Source organism: Girardinichthys multiradiatus, chromosome 20 (assembly GCF_021462225.1).
Source record: "Girardinichthys multiradiatus isolate DD_20200921_A chromosome 20, DD_fGirMul_XY1, whole genome shotgun sequence".
NCBI lineage: Eukaryota > Metazoa > Chordata > Actinopteri > Cyprinodontiformes > Goodeidae > Girardinichthys > Girardinichthys multiradiatus.
In genome coordinates, this window is record NC_061812.1 from 6,856,024 (window position 1) to 6,879,482 (window position 23,459).

The 23,459-nt window shown below is 36.9% G+C and overlaps 1 protein-coding gene and 1 long non-coding RNA gene across 2 annotated transcripts in view; one reads left to right on the forward strand and one right to left on the reverse strand.

Moving 5' to 3' along the window:
• Positions 1 to 1,480: 1,480 nt before the first annotated feature.
• The window catches only part of rims4 (regulating synaptic membrane exocytosis 4), a 55,739-nt gene continuing 33,760 nt past the window's right edge, over positions 1,481 to 23,459 (reverse strand). The window contains exons 2-6 of the mRNA XM_047347790.1: positions 23,291 to 23,435; positions 16,521 to 16,633; positions 15,116 to 15,217; positions 11,839 to 11,978; positions 1,481 to 8,889 (exon numbers count right to left, since the gene is read on the reverse strand). Of these exons, the coding sequence (XP_047203746.1) occupies positions 8,671 to 8,889; positions 11,839 to 11,978; positions 15,116 to 15,217; positions 16,521 to 16,633; positions 23,291 to 23,435 (719 nt within the window). The 3' untranslated portion in view covers positions 1,481 to 8,670. The remainder of the gene's footprint in view (positions 8,890 to 11,838; positions 11,979 to 15,115; positions 15,218 to 16,520; positions 16,634 to 23,290; positions 23,436 to 23,459) is intronic.
• On the forward strand, positions 18,167 to 22,819 carry LOC124856865. Its single transcript, XR_007035436.1, has 3 exons — positions 18,167 to 18,264; positions 20,667 to 20,737; positions 21,239 to 22,819. It is a non-coding gene; the product is annotated as an uncharacterized LOC124856865 (long non-coding RNA).

Sequence of the window (23,459 nt, forward strand, 5' to 3'; positions counted from 1 at the left end):
GGCTCAGATTATAATATGTCTTGCGGTGACCCATGCTAAGAAATATTTATTGGAGTTACAGAGCGGCATTTCATAACCTTGAGACTTTGATTGAATGATAGAGAATTTCTTTAAATCAGTAGCTGTCAAAGCTGGTAAGAAACATCCCCATGGCTTGTATGAATGGATGCATGGTTAATACAAAAGGTCACAATGTCAAGCTTTCTTGTCCACCATTGTTTCCCAATTCTACTCCTCTGCCACTGTCCAGCATATTTTAGATTATTCCATTCTCCTATTTTCCGGTTTCAGAAGTCTCAATTATCTTAACAATGTCTCATGCAATGTTACAAATGCCTGATATTGACCCATCAACTTGAATCAAGTGTGGAGAATCGGGTAATCATCTAAAACCTTAAGGACAATGTGCCTTGAGGACAGGGATTAGAAAAACACCTGACTTTAAGATGCTAATATTGCATTTGGAGAGTTTGGTATCTCTAAAAAAATACAACATGGGTTTTAAATGTAAAACAGGCAGAAGGGCAGGAAAAGAGGACATGTTAAAGTAAATGTATTTGGTAAATGGAGGAAATATAAGAAAAATGGATAAAGTAAACAAAGAAAGAAGGGCAAAAAATTAGCCTGGAAATAAGATGAGGGAGGATGAGTAAGACATTTTAAAATAACAAGATGCAGAACAAAAAGGATGAATAAGGGGACATTGTACTAGGCTAACGAGGAATTTAGTTTTAAAATACTTGGCAGGGAAATAGGTCAAATATGCTCAAATCCCCTCTTGCCTTACATTAAACAAAGCTTTTTTATCTGAATTTATATCCTCAAATCACAACAGGGTACAAGAAAGCAATGCACTGATGAAGCAGGCTATGATAGAGTGAGGCAGAGGAGCATTTAAGTCAAAGCACAGCTCCTTCCTATGTGGAGTCAGATTATAACAGGGGTATACAGTATTGTTTGGAGACATAATTTCTCCTGTGGAGGAAATGATTTATGTCTCAATTTGCCTTTGCTCCATTAGTGGGCCTCCTGCTGCTTAGTCCAATTTCTCTGAGTGAATTTATCTTTCCGTCTTTTGTGTATGCAAGTCACGCTTGCACTTGAACATACGTTGTGAGCGTGTCCTCTGTCTGCGCATGTTCATTCAAGTCAAGCTCTTTGCCTGTGTGTGTTTGCGTGCCTATAGTGTGACCTAGCGTTCTTGTCACGCTGCTGCTCTGTGTGTGCGTGTCAAGAGAGAAAGAGAGAGACTTTAATACAAGCTGATCGGTTTGGCCACCAGGGAGTCCAAACATCTGCCACAAAACCAGAGGGAGAGAGGGAGAGGCACTGATGGAATGAGTGGAAAAGAGATACACCAGCATGCTGAAGTTTTGACACCCCAGAATTACATTTCTGAAAATAGTTACCTTAGGAGAAAATAAGCTCTGTTGAATGGTACATTATATAAGCATTCAGCACAATGTACAGCAGAAAATGATGGCTTTAAATCATTTTATTGACAGCTGGAATAGAATAACAGTACACCAGATTGTGCATTTACTCAACAACAGAATAGTTTCTCAAATAATCTGCAAATATAGCCTGAATCTAAATGCAGTGAATAAAACTAAAAGGTACATCCTTGTTTTACTCCCCTGATAACAAATAAGTATTCAAGTTGTTCAAACATGAGCAACAAATAAAAGCAATGCACACATGCTTCTGCTGCTTAGGGCTCGGATAACACCAGGTTTATGCTAACATTTGTTGATGCTGATCAAGTCAAGCTAAAAAAAAGGAAATAGACATCTTATTTTGCTCAAATGTAAAAAGATGATTTTTTTTCCAAGTGAAGATATTCAGTAGTTAACAGGCAAAAATCTACAGACAGTTTAGACCAGTGAAGGTGAGACTTAAAACAGAATCACAGACTTGGCAAACTATCCCTGGGTAAATGCTCATGACAGAGGAAAACAGAAGGCTGTGAATGAAAATAATATGGCTTTGTATCGTAACAGCAATAGGGGACATTTGGATGTTTTTGGGGGGCTCACCGGTGTAAGCCTGGCAAAATATGACTAACACCAGAACTCTGAGATGAAAGATGATTGCACTTTGATTCTCACTGGTGTCACACAGCCTGAACATGTTTTCACTCGTGTTAATGTGGGACACATCAGATGGGAGGATGCGTCCGATGGGATGTGAAGGAACATTTTTATGTATATTGTTTAGGGAAGACAGAGGGTATCTTGAATGGAGGGGGTGTAGTTTAATAACTGCTGTGTCTGCACCACAGCAGAGAAGAGGAAATCTTATGCTACTGGGATCCACCAGCTAATGTTTTGTAACAGCCACGAAGGTGTTGTATCAACCCTTACATCCTCCCACTCCTTCAACGTTATGTTCTTTCAAAATGACATGCTATCAATTTAAAAACAGATAAAAAAAACGTCCAAAATATTTTGTCACTCAGTAAGAAAAGCATTTTTCTGAGCAGTGTCTATTGGACTTTAAAGCCAATCCTTTTAGGTGCTTTTTCTGCTAAAACAGGCAAATTTCCAGTGAGTGTCCTAAACAGATCAAAACATCATCTGAACCAATCCACCTGAGTGTTTTAGTTACAGCATGTAAATGATGAAGTAAAACTAAAGGTTACAGCCTTAAAATAGTTTCCCAATTCTTCCAGAGAAATAGAAAGCTGAAATTTTAGTACACATTTATAGCAGGCCAGACATTGTTATTCAAACAGTATATTTGATTTAAATTATTATTTAAAAAGTGAAGAGAAAGAATAGTTGATTGAACCAGTTAGAATAGTTGCCTATTTGTCATTATCGAAGTTCATGATATTATGACCTAATTAATTATTTAACTGAATATCTGTAAACACTCTTGTTTAACTAATAAACTGATATTGGTTGTATTAATGTAGTCATGTGTGTTGCAACAAAAATGCTAATATAAAAAATTATCAAGCCAAATGATAATGTGATCTTAACTGGAAAGGCGGAGAAATTGTAGATTTCTTAAAATATTGAACTATCCACATAAAATAGTGTGTTTTAATCACTGGAAGAACTACTGTGTTTTACAGAAATGCAACCTTAAAGAAGTTCAAAAGAAATCAGCAAAAGTGCACTAAAATTCTTATTAAATGGCAACATTCCAGTGTTTATCTTTACTTGATTGACTCAAAACATAGATTTCAAAGATATAAAAAAAAAAAATCAGCAGTTCATATCGGCCCAAACCAAGGAGGTGGAAATATAAGTCTGAAAAATTTGTTTGAAACACACACAGAAAATAAATACCTCCATAGTTTCAGAACAGCTGGTAATGGGTTGAAAGGGTGACACCGTTAAACCGTTTTTTTGTTGTTGTGGTTGTTGTTTTTGCAATGTTTGGATACAATAACATGACCATTCCTTGTCCTTAGGCCGGACATAATGTGTATCATGTGTTTAAAGGCCTCTACTTACATTACAATTCATAAAAGTATACATTTTAACATTCAAGTGACAGACAGAATCATAGGGAAACCATAAACCTACAAGTTTTGGTGAGAACTATAACATTACTCATTTATTAGACTTTAAAGTAACAAAACATCTGAAATAACCCTAAAGTTGCAGACAAAGCAGCTTTCGACAAACAAAAGTATACAATCATTTCTAACAAGTGGCTTTGATTCTGTCAGTGGTGGCAATGTACACTTTGTTTCCTTCCTATCATTAGCACAGAAACATTTCAGCGAATTTCCTCCTTAGAAAAGCTACTTACCGCATACATGCCACATGATACATGCCATCAGAGGGAATTTTAGATTAGCTACTAGGGTATTGCAATCAAGTAAATTTGCCAACTTCTTTTATTTAATGCCAAATTAATGCATGTTATTGTGTAAGTGACATGGACAGGCAGTAACTTTACAAGTGTAACTCTCATTAGGGTTTATCTTGGCTAAATCTACAGACTTATACAATGTGGCATTTAAGTGGGGTACAGGACACCTCTTATTGAGTGTAGACATATTGTTGAACTAATAGGAATAAAATCTGACTTCCTTTCTAAATTTAAAGTCAGGTAGAAGTTCCTTTCCCAATGTTGATCACTTGGGTTTTTAGTTCTCACAAATAAATTATAATTTTGGCACAAAAAGTAAACACATTCCCTGGGTCATAGTTAGAAGTTATTTCATGTAGATATAAATATGTTTATATGATATTCATACAGCTTTACTAACATAACCTGAAGTTTGAAAATAGTAATGTAATGGTTTTTTTCAGCCATTGGTTATTCTAATTGTTAAGAATATTTTATTAACACGCTACTAAATGTAAATCTCGTTGTCTAAAACGATCCTGCATCCAACAAAATGGAGTCTGACAGTTCAGCTCAGAATTTTACACCAGTTGATTCTCTCCTTGAAATATATTGCAAGAAAAAAAAAATGCACATGGATTATGCTACCAGCATATCTGGTTGTCTGATCTTAAAAATGTAATAATAGCTGCCAACACTATAACAAGAAACCACAATGACCTCGTTCTGGGGGGGTTTGTATGCTCAAAGCTGCTGACAAATTTTCAAGCTAAATCACTTATAATGGAGAGTCCTGGGAAACTTGCCAAGACCCTGCAAAGACCATTCATGTTGTGGATTTCTACACTGGAGCAGTGTATTTTTCTGCACTGCAGCAGGGTCTTTATCCAATTTGAGGGCACACTTAAGGGGCTTTCAAATCAGACACTGCAATCGTAGCACAGTACTCTGAAAACAATCATTTGTGTTGTACATGCCTCAACAGTTTTGCCCTATAGTGAGCAAAGTGAAAGTGCAGACCAGTGCAAAGCTTGATGAGCCTAGCACTTTGCTGTGGTTAGAATTTAGTTTGGTGTAACAGTTGTACACCGATACAAGATATCCATCATACGTCCCCTGACTGAGCTGAAAAAAAGCTGGAGATCTGGAAACAGAGTTCCTTCCACAGCTGCTCTCTGGATGTTTCATGACAACTTTCTTTTCTTTTGATGTTTGCCTTCCCCTCTGTCACTAGTACTTCCAGACAAATTCATAATTATAGCTGAACACAGCACCTTTCACTTTTCAAGCAGAGCCATTATCTGCTTATTGTCTTTAAAACTCCATCTCTTTTCTACAAAACTCTACTGTCGAGTACAGGATTTGTCTTGCAGCGAGTTCAGCCCGGTGTGCTTTTGACCTCAAATCCTTCAGTTTCTTCAGAGCTGATATGGAACTTTGGGCCGAGCCCAATGCCTGATTCACACGGCAAGATTTAAAAATTGTCGGTTGATTTTCAAAACCTGAGAGACCCCACACATTCCGAAAAAAAATTGTAGATACAACCGATTTGGTCCTACAGTGCATTGTGCACAGCCACACAGCCAGCACAATACAAAACAAACAGATTTCACTCGCGAACATGTCAGACGGGAAATCTCGCAAAACCTCTCGAGATCAAACGTAAGTTCAGAGTAGCAGATTACATCACTCTTAACACACCACGCATAGCAGGAATATCTCATAGGATTATCTTAACAGTCATCACGATGATCAGGGCATGTCAGAAGGTGGAAGATGGGGTCAAAAATTGAAATAAAAATCCTGCTGTATGAACCAGGCAATATTTAACTTAAAAGAATTGACAAATCAGAGCTGACAATGATTCCTGGGCAAAGGATGACTCTCCTAGCTTCAGCTATTTATACATTTACACAAAATTTGTGAATGTACAAAAGGTATGTAGCCTCTCTATAGGGAATTTAAACACTGATAAGTAGGTAATTAATCTCAACAAAAGTGTCTAGTTGGGATTTTCTTTATTACAAAGTGCGTGTCAAATGTGTTTAAACATACATACATGCAAAGCATATACCTCCCATCTAAATTGGGTTGTCAAACACAATTAATAAACTGATGAAAATCATTAGTTTTGTAGGTTTGTATTGTGTGTGAATACCAAAAAATCTGGATATTTTATTGCTTTACAGAATGCAACGGATTTGCTTGAAAACTGCTTCAATATCCGTGTAACAATGCTACTGACAAAGCAGAGGCAACTTTTGCCAAGTCTTAAAAAAATTATTTGTATTAGAGCATGAATACAGGAACCGGACTGGTTTTAATCAGAAATGTTGTCTCTAGCTAACAAAAAAGTAAATCTCTCGATGTGAAACTTTATCTTTCTTCTGTCTTTTTAAAAAGAACCAGCTGAAATCAAAACATATTAAGAAACTGAATCAAAATGCTACATAGAAATGTTCCTCAATTCAAACCAATGCTTTTATTTTGGTTCTCTTTCTGACCCCTCTGTGTAATTTATAGCTCATGCTAAATGTTATCAGGTTTTGTGCTAAGTAGAAGACGTTTTTAACCTTGTCATGCAGATGCTACCAACTAATGCAACAGTCTCAGGATAGGATATCTTTGCCTCCTTCCATTGTGTTTTAACATTAATCAAGACAGATTTACTTTGGCTCACACCAAAAGACACAAACAGTGGTAATATTTACATAGAAAAAGACATTAGGTTCTTAAAGTGCCCAAATAAATGATTTTTGCTCTGTAATAAAATGTCTCTACAGTGTGCACATTGTGTTCCTTTTAAGTTCATCCTATTTCTCTGTTCTCTTTTGAAGTCTGTAAAACATGACGTCATTCCAGACAGATCCTTTGTTTGGATGGTGCAAAGAACATTTCATGCTCTCTTTCTCACTCTCCTTTTCCTTCCTCTCTTCCTCCCTCCAGTTTTCAGTCGAAGCATGGCTAATCACCAGGTGGCTTGGCTTTCAGGGGATCAGGGCTTTAATTTAGAATGAAAGGGACGCTTCTCTGCACAGCCTGAATGCTGCTGTTAGATGGTGCAAGTGGATATTTCTGCTGTCCCCTCACAATGGCACATGCCAAAAGGTAACTGAGGAAGTGGAAGAAGACACGTGCTGGTTGCAAAATTGGCACAACAGAAACTGTTATTCACCAAAGCTTAAAAAAGAAGAGAGGAATGTTAGAAATCTGGTTAAGGAGCATGCTACAACTGCACCAGGGTACACAGGTAACTGTTGGCTCTTTACAGCTACCAAGATTTAACTTTTCCCTTTTTTTATAGTAATACAACTCAGTAATACTGACCACTGCATTCAGTGTGACCTGCACAAGGAAGTTGAAAATGAACCGACCAAAACCAAAGAAAAAAAAAAAAAAAAAGACCAAACACTGTTTTAGACGCAGTTTATACCTAGCTGTTTCATACTGGGTACATTAGGCCTCAACAAGATTTAATTGTGCTAATGTCATGCTTTTAACATTAGCTACTTTACAGTAAAATCATAATCTAATAGAATAGATTGCATGCATAAAAGGTTACTTAATTTAGGTGTAAGATTGTTCGTAACTGCAATTTTCAGTTTTTGCACCAGGAAATAATCCGGAGGACTTTTATAATTGTTTTTTACACAAGAATTCACAATTCACAGAAAAGACTCAGAATATTTCTTTGTTGTAATTATCTTTGACTGCACAGGCATTGAAACTCTAATTAGACTAAAACTATATTCAAAAAGTCACTTTTTTGTTACTAGAAAGGATGTATATTTCTGTTTATAACCAACACAACATCAACTTAACTGACTGAAAGCACTTCAATTGATGTGAGTTATTTACCAGTGGAATTAGCAAACATTAGTACTTTGCATTGGGGATTGAGAACAATTAAGCCCTATACCTTAGGTCCACAGGTGAACCAGTTAATTGCAGCTAAATGCTATGAGACGAGGCTCTAACAAACTGTGTGCTCATGATTCCTAACTTTAGGTTAAGATCTGGATCCTTCCAGAGGCTACAACAGCTGTCAGCCATGCCTAGATCACTCACATATTTAAAGTGTTAGCCAAGGAGTTGAACAATCTGCTAATGTGAAATACGCAAAAAGAAAAAAAAAAACAGCTTATTTTGCATGATTGAATCCATCATTTCTTGGTTAAATGCAACACATAATTTAGTCCTGTTGCATAAATATCTATTGATAGGAGCTAGGTTCTCAAACAGTTGATGTGGACTGACTTTTAGATCAGTAGGGTGAATAGTCAGATTTTACTCAGGAGTCATCCAGTCACTAATAAGGATTTAGAAAGACAACAAGCAGCCCTGGGAATGAGGGTTGAATGTAGGCTGCAAAGAAGGCGGGAAGCTGAAGCAAAACTGAGCCTGCAGTGTCCCAATAGGATGTAATCAATGTCGGCAGCCAAGCTCTGCTTTGAAGTATCCTCATTAAGGAGGTTTTTCTTTTTTTCCATCAAAGAGATCTGAAGAGAGTGAAATTTCCCTTTGAGTCTGAGGGATGGTTGGTTACAACAACAAAAGAAATGTGGTTCCTATGAGTCACAGGAAACAATCTGATACGGTTTCAAAATTCTTATACATTTCAAATGAATGCAGGATAACCAGCTGGTTAGCACAATAACTTTTCAATTGCAATTATTCCCGAGTGTGGATAGACTTGTAAAATTCCTTTTGAGAGTGAATCCTATCATGTTCCTGGTCCAGGTGAAGTACTGTCTGGCTGACCTGGGTGCAGAGCTACAGGGTTTTAAAAAAACATGTCTTCAGACTCAGTTTAGCAATAGAATCTGAGCAAAAACATAAAACTTTACAGTTTTTTCATGAGTCTTAGGATCTCTCACAACATGGTCCAATGGTGCTCTCCAGCGACATTTGAGATGAGTGGCGGATGAGTGGCGCCATTGTTGGATCCACCATTGAGGAGCTAGGGAACAACTTGTACCAGCCAATCACCATCGTGCTGAGGTCAAGCTCCTCCAACAGAATTCGAGCTACGCCCATGAAGCTTTTGCGGTCCATTCGTCCATAGTTCCCCCAAACAATCACCTGAAGATGAGGTAAGAGAAAAAGTTGCTGGATGTTGTCCTGCTACATCAAATTATTTTAATGTAGTTTAACAGTCATGAAAAACTAAATCAACGATTCCAAACTGCTGGGATTAGAAAGAAAGCTATACAGGAAATAAATTCACTAGCTTATGACATGAAAAGATGTATTCTGTTTTTTATGTGATGAGCATGGCTGGCCTGATCAGGAGATGTCCACCTGTGCTCAACATGTCTTTTGAAAAATGTGATCAACAAAAAAATTTGGAAAAGTTTAAATTTGATACAAATTTGTTATGTCTTTTGTTGAGATAAATAATATGTTTTTCCAGAAAATAAAGATTTCTGAAATACAGTTACAATTTCTCAAATAACCTGCCTTAGACCAAACAGTAGATCTATGCTGGTGTATACGTCTAGCCCCAGAACATTTCTTTTTTATTACAAGGCAACCTGAACCGTGTTTATTCGGGCATTCGGTCCCCTTTTTCCCCTGACATCCTGATAACATCGGTGCTCAACTCAGAGAGCTACAGTTCTTGTCAGGCAGTGGACAAAATAATCAATATCCATCAACGCATATGTCTTCTTATGTGCAGGTCCTGTGTCTCCCTGCATCACAGAATACCAAGTGTCTACAGATAATTTCCATTGAGACTTGGGGTCCAAAACTGTAAGAAATGGTTCTCTTGTTCCTAAAAGTTGGAGAATGTTTTGTTGTTTAATTCTTTTATTTTAACCACAGTTTTAACAGTGTGAAATAGTGTGAAATAGAAACCATAAGATGCAGAACCACATGTTTTTACTTACGGTTCAGACCTAAATCCTTGTGATGGAAAGGTTGCAGTTTTATAAGAATTTGTATTTTCTGACAAATCCTATGGAGAGGACTGTTCCTGGAATTTATTTTAGTAAGCATAAGAAAACATTCTAAACTTTCAAAATGTGCTCACGTGTTTGAACCATTTTACTAAATGCAAAAATTACAGCATCTTTGTTTGTTACGCAATGTGCTTTATCAGAACTGACGACTAAAAGTGATTCTGTCACAGAGGCAATTAAAGCAGCTTTTTAAATGGATTTTCCATGTAGTCTTAAGCAGTTCTGCGATTTGCTAAATTGGGAAATGACAAATTGAGAAGTGCTGCTGATTTCAGCGATTTTCATTATCCAGTGTGAATGAGTTTGATGAAACTCAGAGGACAGTGGCACAGACAGGAGATAATTAAGAGGGAGGCGTTTAGCGGCTAATTATCCAGTGACAGGAGTAGGAGAGCAGCTGGAGGAAGAGCTGCAGGCCTCTCCACCCAACACATCACTGATTCCCTCGGCTTGTGACTGAGCAAGCCTGACACAAACACTCAGGGTAAAACCCATGTTCATGTCGTATTTGTATGAATAGGCACTTAACCAGCATGGAGACATGATGAAACATGAAATTAAATGGATTATGGAATAAGAAAAAGAAAGAATGTTACCGGACAACATGCACTGCGTTGGATAAAAATAAGACATAACAATGACAGTGGAAAAAAAGAATGGCAAGAAAAGATTAATACTGTGGATAAAAATGAGCAAAGTAAGAAAACCTGAAATGCAGAAATAATCCGCCTGTGTCTGAACTCGTCTTTTGTGATTTTTTTTAATCTGTTGAAGCTCTAAGACATGAAAGGAAGAAAAAAATCATCACACAGAGTCTGCGGTTCCTCATAACAGATTATTTTTGAAAAAGTCAGATTCTTACTTTAGTTTCTCTCTGTGTGTCCTTCACGCATCCTGAACCCTTTACACAGGCAGCATAGTCCCTGCCCATTCATTGACAGGAATGTTGTACACCTTTATGTTTAAGGAGAACAGTTGGAAGAGTGGGATGCACGGCCAATTAAAATACTGTATTTTTAAATGACATATTTTATGATTTATTTATTGGCAGCATGGTGGCGCAGTGGTTAGCACTGTTGCCTTGCCGCAAAAAGGTCATGGGTTTGACTCCCGGCCAGGAGTCTTTCTGCATGGAGTTTGCATGTTCTCGCCATGAATGCATGGGTTCTGTCTAAGGTGTCCAATTCAGATGTTACATGTGATGGAGATTTTTTTGGTCGTGTTTCTGAAATACTCAGACTAGCCCATCTGGCACCAACAACCATGCCACGTTCAAAGTCACTTAAATCACGTTTCTTCCCCATTCTGATGCTCGTTTGAACTGCAGCAGATCGTCTTGACCATGTCTACATGCCTAAATGCATTAAGTTGCTGCCATGTGATTGGCTGATTAGAAATTTGCGTTAACGAGCAGTTGGACAGTTGTACCTAATAAAGTGGCCGGTGAGTGTATGGTTCATCATTACTCAATATTTCTAGGTTTTCTTGCTCTGTAAATATGTAGAAGACAGCTATGTTTGTGGTATTTTTATTTAATTATCAGAAGACCACTGGAGATACTTTAACCAAGAATAAAAGTATTTCTGATTGAAAGATTTTGAGTAGAGACAGTAATCACTGAGGTGTATGTTTTTGGATTAAAATATATTTTAGATAAATGCAAGAAATGTAGTCTTTGTGAGAATGTTATTCTGAAATTCTTTAGGTAATTTTTCTTTATCTATTTTCCCAGAATATCTTAAACAGTTTCTGCAAATCTAAACACTGTTTATAGCTAAGATTTATTTCCAGTCAAGAGTTACCTACTAAGTATCAGCATGCTGACACAAAGAAGAGTCATACCTGTTGGCATCTTAGATTTTTTTTTTTTTATTAATCTGGTAGTTCTGCTAAAAATGAACAAAACAAAATAATGTAATGTTGAAGTTCAACTGGAAAAAAAAATTTCCCATCGTCAGAATTTCAATGTTTTCATTCAGGAATGAGATATTTCCAATTCTATACGTTTCTTTGTCACATTTAATTATTCATTCATCTTTGGCTTTTGTGCCTTACTGTTGTTTCTTACCTGCACCACTTTCCCCTGTGGGCTTTCAGAAAAGACCAGGACCTGATTGTAGAGAGGATCCAGAGACTTCCTCACTGCTTTGGTCTTTTTCTTGGCCACACAGATCCCGTTCTCTAGGAGGTAAACTTTGATGTACGCCGCTGGAATATGAGTAAGGAGAAAAGTGAAATATGAGCAATAAATTTGTTAGGTTTTTTTTCAGGAAACAATTTGCAGACACTTTACGGGCTAAAACAGGTCAAACTTAATTATTTAGCACTGGTTTGTTAAGGAAGTTCTGAAAAATTATTATTGACTCATAAAGGGCAAACAGGGACAATCCCAAGCCAAAAAATGTATGAATTTCACAAAATGTTACAAGAATTACGAGCTGAAATATAAGTATCTTACACATGAGGGATGCAAGTAAGAAATATTCAATTTTAAAACTGGGGGTTTTGGAGAACCTTGTAAGGTAGAAACAGAACAGGGAAAAAAGTATGTCATGATTTAAATGTTGACAGGATAAAAGCTGTTTACAGATCACAAAATCAGAATCATTGTTATTTAACAAGTTGAAAGAGTATAACGTTTTTTTTTAAATCACAATGAAGTCCTCACACAGATTAAAATAACTAAATAAAAATGCTTCATAATTTATAATTATATAATGGATAGCAAAGTAAGAGAAATTACTTGTCAGCTTATTAGATACAAAGATTTATGATGCAATACAAACAGACTTTAAATAATAAAACATGTTGTTATATATTCAACAAAAATACTTATTATTTAAAATCAACAGTTTGGAAACTATTTAAAGAAGGTCCAGCCACTAAATATAATATGTTTTCAGAATTGACAAGTCATTTTACTTTCATCAATTTACAGGGCCTGTTACTACTTAAAATAAGAAAGTTATTTCAAAAAAAGAAAGAACTTAAATGTGAAATATCCATAAACAAACTGGAATTATTTCCTCTTTCAATGATCTCCTTCAGCCAAATAAACTTGAATTTTCTGAAACACGGCTGTATATCACACCTCAGAAGCAGACGTATATTTTAACAATAACATTTTAACTCTCTCTTCCTTGTAATTAACCATGGTGTTTCTTTGTCTTCATTGTATCAATAGAGTTGGCTTTCTCCCTCTATCTGATAACATTAAGTTATCTCTCTTTATGTCTTTAAACATACAGTACAGACCAAAAGGTTGGACACACCTTCTCATTCAAAGAGTTGTCTTTATTTTCATGACTATGAAAATTGTAGCTTCACACTGAAGGCATCAAAACTATGAATTAACACATGTGGAATTATATACTGAACAAAAAAGTGTGAAACAACTGAAAATATGTCTTATATTCTAGGTTCTTCAAAGTAACCACCTTTTGCTTTGATTACTGCTCCGCACACTCTTGGCATTCTGTTGATGAGCTTCAAGAGGTAGTCACCTGAAATGGTTTTCCAACAGTCTTGAAGGAGTTCCCAGAGATGCCTAGCACTTGTTGGCCCTTTTGCCTTCACTCTGCGGTCCAGCTCACCCCAAACCATCTCGATTGGGTTCAGGTCCAGTGACTGTGGAGGCCAGGTCATCTGGCGCAGCAACCCATCACTCTCCTTCTTGGTCAAACAGCCCTTACACAGCCTGGAGGTGTGTTTTGGGGTCATTGTCCTGTTGAAAAATAAATGATGGTCCAACTAAACGCAAACCAGATGGAGCAGCATGCCGCTGCAAGATGCTGTGGTAGCCATGCTGGTTCAGTATGCCTTCAATTTTGAATAAATCCCCAACAGTGTCACCAGCAAAGCACCCCCACACCATCACACCTCCTCCTCCATGCTTCACGGTGGGAACCAGGCATGTAGAGTCCATCCGTTCACCTCTTCTGCACCACACAAAGACACGGTGGTTGGAACCAAAGATCTCAAACTTGGACTCATCAGACCAAAGCACACATTTCCACTGGTCTAATGTCCATTCCTTGTGTTCTTTAGCCCAAACAAGTCTCTTCTGCTTGTTGCCTGTCCTCAGCAGTGGGTTCCTAGCAGCTATTTTACCAAGAAGGCTTGATTCACACAGTCTCCTCTTAACAGTTGTTCTAGAGATGCGTCTGCTGCTAGAACTCTGTGTGGCATTGACCTGTTCTCTAATCTGAGCTGCTGTTAACCTGCGATTTCTGAGGCTGGTGACTCGGATGAACTTATCGTCCGCAGCAGAGGTGACTCTTGGTCTTCCTTTCCTGGGGCGGTCCTCATGCAAGCCAGTTTCTTTGTAGCGCTTGAAGGTTTTTGCGACTGTACTTGTGGACACTTTCAAAGTTTTCCTAATTGTTCGGACTGACTGACCTTTATTTCTTAAAGTAATGATGGCCACTCGATTTTCTTTACTTAGCTGCTTTTTTCTTGCTATAATACAAATTCTAACAGTCTATTCAGTAGACTATCAGCTGTGTACTGTATCCACCTCCTGCACAACACAACTGATGGTCCCAACCCCATTTATAAGGCTTGAAATCCCACTTATTAAACCTGACAGGGCACACCTGTGAAATGAAAACCCTTTCAGGTGACCACCTCTTGAAGCTCATCAACAGAATGCCAAGAGTGTGCGGAGCAGTAATCAAAGCAAAAGGTGGTTACTTTCAAGAACCTAAAATATAAGACATATTTTCAGTTGTTTCACAATTTTTTGTTCAGTATATAATTCCACATGTGTTCAATCATAGTTTTGATGGCTTCAGTGTGAAGCTGCAATATTCATAGTCATGAAAATAAGACAACTCTTTGAATGAGAAGGTGTGTCCAAACTTTTGGTCTGTAATGTATTGTTAAATTTGCAAAAGGGTATAGTTCAACAGAAACATTGTAGTTTTCTATTAGGTATAATTAACAGTAAACTAAAGTAAAACATGACACAAAATTATCAAGAGCAGAAAGTTTTGAGCCTAAGTTGAACAAGAAGCTCTTGGGAAGTCTCTTGGGTGAAAAACCTCTGTGAGTCATTCTGTTCCTGTTTAGTGCATTTAGCTTGCTCTATGTGTGCAAACTCCCTAAACTATGAAAAATTGTTTCTCCCTTTTAGCCTACCCTGCAGGCTGCTCTGTGCGCAGCTGCTGTTGTTGCTGGCTTTTGATTTATTTGTGCAGAATCGTCCTTGTCCTAAATACAGTGGAAGTAAAAGTCAAGCACATGGAAACATACTCAGTTCCGCTTCCTATATTTCTCATGTAAATCCTGGAAAAAGCTGATTTTTTTTGTCTGATCTAGCACTTATGTTAGCATTGTGGACTTACCTGGAGGTCCCTTTGAACCTGGTTTTATGGTGAGTCTTCTGGCTTGAACAACTTCTACTTCCAGACCTCCGTTTCTTTCCATCAGGCCGATTTCTACATCACCTAAACGAAAGAAACCACATGTCCATTTTTATTATTATTATTATTATTACTGAATATGTCTCCTCATAGACATTGAGATCAGTAAAAACATAATTTGAATTTAGGATATGACAGAAGAAAAATGCTAATACAGGCTACTCATCTGTTCTTTAATCAGTATTTTAGCTCCATAAAACCCATTTAATGAAAGTTTGTTTACTTGCAGTTTAACAACACAACTTTTTTATTTTGTGATAAAATAGGCACTACATCCATAAAGAATAATTGTAGTTAATTTACTCAAAAAGACAAACATTCTTTTTTTAATGACTGAACACAGATGACATCCCAGTTATTTTGAGTCCTCTGACATTATATAATGTTGAACTGGACAGAAGGTTCGGAGTGGAACTGGTCCAGTGAGTGTAACTGTTGTTGGTCCAAGGACGCGGTCTGGCTGCCAGCGAGGAAGCTGACCCACTTTCAGTAAAACACTGCTGCTAAGGACAGTCTGCATGAAATATACCCCTATATACCATCAGGAAATAAATAATGATGAGAACTTCACTGCAGTAAAAACAGCTCAGATTTATTAAATAACTCTGTGCCAAAATTTAATTATTTTAGCAAGCATTGAATGAATTTTTATAAGAAAAGAAGCCTTGGCTTTTTAATTTCCTGACTAGTTTTTATAGGAGACAAAGTATTTCACCCTGAAATCATCCTTCATTACATAAACATAAGAAAACTGATAGCTTGGAACTCTTCTTCAGTTCAACAGAGCTATTCTCACAAAAATATCACTTTTAATTGACCCTAAAGCTCAAGTTGAGATTGAAATGGGGACATTAAATACAATTCATATAAAAAGTCCACACACTTTTTAAAATGCCAGGTGCAAAAAATTCAAAAATAAAAATCGGCACATCATCCACAGAATGGCATACCCAAATGGAAATATGGTGGCATTATACTCAACTAAAGAGGACTGTGACACAATCTGATGGATGTGGAAAACTTTAGTGAGCAAATATTGAGAAGCCAAGATGTTTTTAATGTTTTCTGTCCAGCAATTTTACTTGTTTTTAAGTTGTATTCATATATATTCAGGACATATAGCACTGTGCAAACGTTTGTATCATGTATGTATCATGGTCTATATTTTTATGCCACGAAACTTGTCACTTTACCAGGGGTGTGTAGACTTCTTATGATCATAATTGACCAAGTTTCACACATTAAGTGATTTTCTTGACAGATTCCTCCTTATATGGAATAATATTTCATAATTTGGAAATTAAAGTTGTAATCTGTGCTGTCTCACCCATGGATGTCATTGCAAGCGTCTGTCTCCCAACAAACTGGGCTGGTCCCATCCCATCCAAGAAATCACTGAACTGAGCATCAGATGCAAGACACATCCCACTGTAGTTAAGACTGAGGAGACAGCAGAAAGGATAAATGGTTAAAACGGAATCCCTTGGTTGTGGTTGAAATAGTGAGTAGTGAAATAAAATGCAAGAAATGGGAACCAGGATGGTGGCAACGATGCAGAATAACCGAAAAAGATGCATAAATACAGAAATAAAAAAAAATAACTATAAATGTTTATCACATAGGGTTCAACAATGTTTAAGTTCCCCCCAAAAAATGATACTAAACTGAACTCAGACATTTGGTTCTAGTGCTGACTCCATGTGTCCCTACTTTATCTGTGTATTCAGAAGAATCAGATCAGAGTGCTTTGGTGGCAGATTGCCAAGAACTATAAGTGTGTGTGTGTGTGTGTGTGTGTGTGAGTGAGAGAGAGAGAGTACTGAGGGCAGCAGACCGGAACAAATTTCCTGCTAATCTTCTACCTGAAAAATGCTGTGTAGATGCTTTGCATTGGTTTACTGTGTAGTAAACCAATGCAATGAATAGTTGCTTATCTGAAACCCTACAGGAAACGTTTTCCATGATCATACTCGAGATTAAAGGTGTACAAGTCTAGTTCTCAAGGACAGGATTTGGAGACCACCCTTCTAGATTCTTGTTGATTATAGATGCTCAGTGCACAAATGATAAAATGTAAAAAATAAATGACATGCGAAGTCACTGCGGCATTTTCTCAGTTCATAGATATGGTGTTTATACTTTATCATGGATGACAGCTGGGAATAATTGTTACAATACAAAATGCCAATAAAATAAATGTTACAAAATAAATTGAGTCATCAAGTTATGACTCAAAGTTAAAAGACTAAAATCAGTCATTTAAAATGTAATTTCTCGTATAGCTACTGTGCTGTGCTCAGTCACCATTACATTACAGTTCAGACACAAATCAGTTAAAGTCAATAATACATCTTCCAAACAGTTTCATAACAACAGTGGGAAAAGCCACTTAAAAGCAAGTTCCGGAAATGTAAAGATTTAAATCAGTTTTTTTTTTCTGATTAAAAATCATAAGATCTGTTAACACTCTGATATAAATTAACACCACGCTTTTATTCTACCTCACTTAATAATTACTATGTGTTGGAGAGGTCTGAGTACCTATGATCTGAAACCAGAATCCAAGGGCCAATCTTGTCTGGGGCACAAACCTTTGTTAGGTTGTGCATGGTAAATTAGAAGTGGAGCTCCACCAGACAGTATTTTTAAAAAGTTCAGGTGCTCAAAATACAATTCATGTTTTGAAAGCTCACTTAGGTCTGTGATCTGGCTGGATCAGCTGGTACAGTTTGAATGATACAATAAGCTGCAAAAGGGTATTCATGATTGCCTGTTTATCACTGAACTATGAACTGAAGGAGGCTTTGGAGATAGGGTGAAATGTATTTTTATGTAGTTGTTGGTTTCACATGATAGGCAGTTCTCTTATGGACCCAAGTAAGAACTTTGACCACTGAACATTGAACATGACCCCATTTAGAGGTCCCATATGTTTGTGAACCAGTTTTACTCCTATTATGGCAACCAAGTGGCCTCACATCACCAATAGCCTTCTTGACCATATGCTCTCAAACAAAGAGCCATCAAAACAGGAACAGACTTCATTAACCACAAATGTCCACCTCTCACAGGTATTTCTCTTCCTTTTGGCTCATCTTCCTTATCCATCTTATTTTTGTGGAAATGTTCCTTGTTTTTCTGATAATGCCTTCTTTTTATACCTTAGTTTCCTCTTGCATCATATTCCTTTCAGCTCTGTACTAGAGTAGCTTTCCCTGGAGGAAATTATCTACACTACATTCAGGACAAAATAGCAGCAGACAATTGACTCAAATGAGATATATATGCACATTTACAATATGAAATGAATATTAATGGCTATGATAATCCTGAATCCTGTCTTTTAAATTGTAATCATAGTATTAGTGGGATATTTTGCAGCTCAACAATTATTATAATTGTATAGGTGCATAATGCAATTGAAAATGTAACCTATCCAGATTTTGAAAAGCTGAACGATCTTTTCTGGAGCACACAGACCATGAAAATTCAGTTTGGCATGCAATAAGTCAAGCAGCACTGGTTGACTGAGTATTACAGGGTGATAAAATCCTGAGCTTCAGATTATTACTCTGTGTGTGGATCACATCTGGGGATTACACTGCTATTTCACGCAATCTGATTTTCAATACAAAGGTCATCCTGTAAACAAACAGCACAGCGTAAAAATTGCATTTAAAATATTATTGTACCTGTTTTTGATTGTTGTTTCATTATTATTTAATAACATGGTGCAGTTCAAAATGGCTTGAAACTTAGATTCAAAAAACGATAAAAAAAAGATAAGACTCGATTCCCTTTATTCGTTTAGTTGGAACCACTGGTACAAATGTTTAAAAATCCATTAAATAATTGTATTTATTTCAGCAGCATAGGTTAAACTAAAACACTTTTAAAATCCAACATTTCATTTGAAAACATTTATCTAGTGGAGAAAAAAATGTCTCTTACACAGTTAAATTATTTGCAAACCTGCTGCTTATATTGCCTTTCTTCAATAGCGCTGGGTACTGAGATGGCTTTGGAAGACCGCTGAACCATTTATGTGTTGATTTGGCCAAATATTTTGGATCATTGTTCTATTGAAAGATGGCCCATTTAAAATCTACTGGTAGAGGCTTCAAGATTTTTTTTTTAAAATATGCTAGTGTTACTAAAAGTTCATCATCATCTCACCTCTTTAACAATGATCCTGGGGCGTTTGGAAGAGATACAGGTCAACAACATTCCTGATACTCCACTATACCTAAGAATGCAGTTCCACATTTTCACTCTTTGTTTTATACCAGATAAGCCTGGAGCGATTGTTGCCAAAAAAGCTCAGTCAGTCTCAGCTGACCAATTTCATTGACTGGTTTCAGTCGGAATCCCAGTAAATGTCAGCAACTTCCACATGTTTACATCTGTGATTGTGAGAAAGAAAATAAGCTTTTTTGTGGCATCTCTCCTTAACAAGATGATGGATGTCTTGTTGACTTGGTCACCCACTAATCCCACTTTGCAGCAGTTCTCTGAAAGTGAGCCTTTTTTTATTTGTCTCACTATCCTCCTCACTGTGTATGTGTTGGCAATATTAATGTCTCCTTGTCCAGAAAAAAGGGGCCTCTGTGTTGCATCATATTTTTACAATAATTAGAAATTAAAATTCATAAATACTCCACCAACCTTAAAAAATAAAGCATAAATTAAAAAGATGTTTTGGTTACATTTACTTTAGAGAGACTGTTAGGGGTGTCAGTGACTGTGGGACCAAGGATTTTGTTTACAGCCAGTAATTCTTAATGAGGGTCTTTTTTTCAGAGGAAATGTGTTTTTCCAGTTAACCTAAAAACCCTCTAACAGTGCACATAGAAACTGACAAATGCAGCATAGGTATTTAAAAAAAACTTTATCTGTTATACAAACACAAAAAGCCTTTTAGATTTAGCTTCATTACTACCATCAGCAGGACATACTAAAATGCCCCAATCATTAATCAATAAGCTCATAAGTGTGATTGGATGGTGCTAGCAGACAAAGTGCTTATTCATAGCAGGATATGTCCATGCACAGAGCTTTCCAATCAGCAGACTGAGCCAAACAGCTGACGGAGACCCAGACAGACAGCAACCGAAGCAACGACTTACTGCTGATGATTTAAATGATGCAGCGAGGCAGCCAGCTTAATGATTCATCTGTGTGTCATAACACTGGGAGCTTGGAGCATGCAGATATGAACCAGTTATCGCCTATATTTAGAGATAAAGTCCTTCTTTACTACAGCTGATGCCCTTTCTTTATTTTAAAACAGGCACAATATGATAAAAATTGATTCAACCTGTAGATTTTACCAAAATAGGTAATCACATAAATTAAATTTGATGTTAACAGCCATACATTGTTAAACAAAATTCAGTATTGATCCTTCTTTGTCATAAGTTACACAATTCCATTTGGCTTCTTGGCCTAACATTCTTCCATTTTCTCTTATTAGTGTTTTTATACACCTGCTTCTTTTAAGATGTGAGAACATTCCAGACCACTGGAAATCTTGCCATCATTAAGGTATGATGTTATCACTTTATCTTGACACAAAGTGTTCCATAATGCTTTTCTGTGGAGGTAACTAATGCTAACACAAGAAGATAATAATCTGCACATCTGCTACATTTTTTCAAGAAAGTGTATTTCCTTATAAAGTGTTTATTAGGTTGCTAAAACTCTTTGAAAAGAGCTAATCAAGGATCACTCTACACAACAAACCAAAAACAGTCTGTAAACTGCCACCACAAAAAAACTGAAGCCCCAAAGTTTGCAAAGCACTGCTGCCACCTGTTTGCTGTCTGCTTCTTCTCAGCCCCTTTACCACTCCAATACCCACTGTGGGCACTGAGGTCAATGACACGCTACCCAATTCTAGAAGCATGCTGCAATACATTTTCAAGATGATAGAAATACAGTCATTGCATAACATGTTGCAACCACAACCAAACTAAAACTTATTCTACATTCTCCCTTTATACTTAAACATTTGAGTCGTCTGATTGAAGCACTGTTTCATTCCAGAGGACACCTGTCATACAACAAATGGAACAGGAGGACATAAAACTATCCACCACAGACTGACCTGACCGGTGGAGTTGGCTGCAAGCACCAGTACAGACAAGCTAAACTGCTCCATCACTAACAGTTTGATCTGCTCCTCTTAGAGCTCCTAAAGTGCTTCAGTGGGGTTAATAGTAGATGTCTGCAGATGGCACAGAAAGTGATACATTCACAAAAGTCAATTCTACTCCTTCAACCTGCACTGATAAAGCCCTGTTCCTTTTGTGCCTGCTATGACTTACAGGCAAGCTAAATATGTTTGCTGTTATTAAGGCTTAAAAGTCATTTAGAATGTGATATGAAGAGAGATTGTGAACAGAAGTGGAGATTTGATGCAAGACTAAAAAGAGTAGTTTATATAGCTTGAACCAAACAGGCTTAAATTGATTACACATATTTTGTTTTTCTCTTTCTCTCTGCCTCCTTGTTATTCTCTTTCAAGTTGTTTGCATGTATATTAGTATGCTGAGAACTACCCTCTATCTAATTATGACCAGTTTGATCTAGCATTTCTATAAAACAATCAATAATAGTTGCTTTCTTTTTTTTTTTTTTCATACACAGCTCGTTGATAAATAAAAGGATTCGGTGAGTACACTCCAAAACAAACACATTTGGATTTTCCCATTATCACCATTTTCTTTCTTCCAATATCGGTACAAACATTTTATGCATTGCCTCATCTGCAAGGTTTTAGAGAATAATATGGATTCGAATACACTTTCACTCTCTCTGCTTACGTTTCCCAGCACCCCCTGTTTCTGTTAACACCCTCCAAGCTCACAGTCAGTCTGTCTGCATCTTCTTGTTATATAATTGTTTAAATTCAAGCTGGTTGCCAGGTTGGCAGAGCTCTGCATGTGTCCACGTGTTTGTATGTGTAGTAGAAATATGCTAATATTACTGATGTCATGGGGGGTAGTCAGTCTTTCTCAGATGGTTGACAGGTACCCACCAACATAACACCTGAAAATAACAGTTTCTACATTTCTAAGCTTCAATAAAGCTAAACAATTCTCCTGTTGCTTCTGTCAAGTCTGTGGTAACTCTACATTTACAACTTTTTCATATATTCCAGATGAATTGAAAAGGTCAACTGATTTCTAACTTATCTTATTAAAATTAGTTAACAAGAAAAAGCTCCAAAGAAAAATTTGCACATTTAATTTAACTCCCATGGTGAAAATATTAAACTTTTTTGAAGCAGGATACATAGGCTTATAATGAAAGAACTAATATACACAAAAGGTTTGATTATCAATTTTGTCTTTGCACAAAACGTAACATAAAACTTATCAGGGCAACAAATTATGACATCAAATTCACCCTAGTTATCTTTGCAGACTAAATACATTCTCCTGCAAACCCAACTTCTGATACACCTGCACCTTTCATTCAGAACCAGACTGTTTTTTGTGTGGAAATAAAAGATAAATAGAAATACAAAGAAAGGTTTTAGAAAGTGCTTTTCAATATGGTAATTTGGAAATTAGGTTCGAGACCCAAAGAGCTCGTTGTGCAGCATGTGCCTAAAAAGTAATGAAAGTGGAAAAGTGGATCAAAAACGAATATCTAAGAAAAGCAATATTTTTAGTAAAAACATGAAAGTTATATCTTTAAGCAACAGAACAAAATTCAGGAAAGACCTGACACGGGTTCAGAGACATGCATCATCCTTCAACTGAATCCAACGTTTTCAGCCAATATCTCATTGGAAATCACTTTGTTGGTGCGAAAACATCTCTATGTATTAAGCAGTGTCTGAGTTAAAGTAAGTTCAGTTATTTTAGCTCTGTGAACAAAACTGCTTAATTGCCAGATTTGACTAAAGCCTTCAAAGACCTTCATAAACAGTTGATCAAGAACACTTTAAAAAAGGATTCAAAAAAGTCTGGTCAACTGAAAAATTCTTCACAGAGCTGTATACAAATATTTAGAACCATTAGCTTTAATAAAAGGACTTTAAAAAAAATTGTTTCAGTTTGCAGCTATTTTTTTTGGGCAGTTACTTACTTCCCCTCAGAGCCGTAGCTGTTCATACTGTCCTCTATGGATTCATGGCTGGCCTGGCGGACGGTCCGACTGGGCATCTCCACAGCCAAACCCGTCTCCGTGCTCCTCTGGATGGCTCCCTTCAACTTTCTGCCATCTGTATCCACTGCAGGGAACCAGACAAAAATGA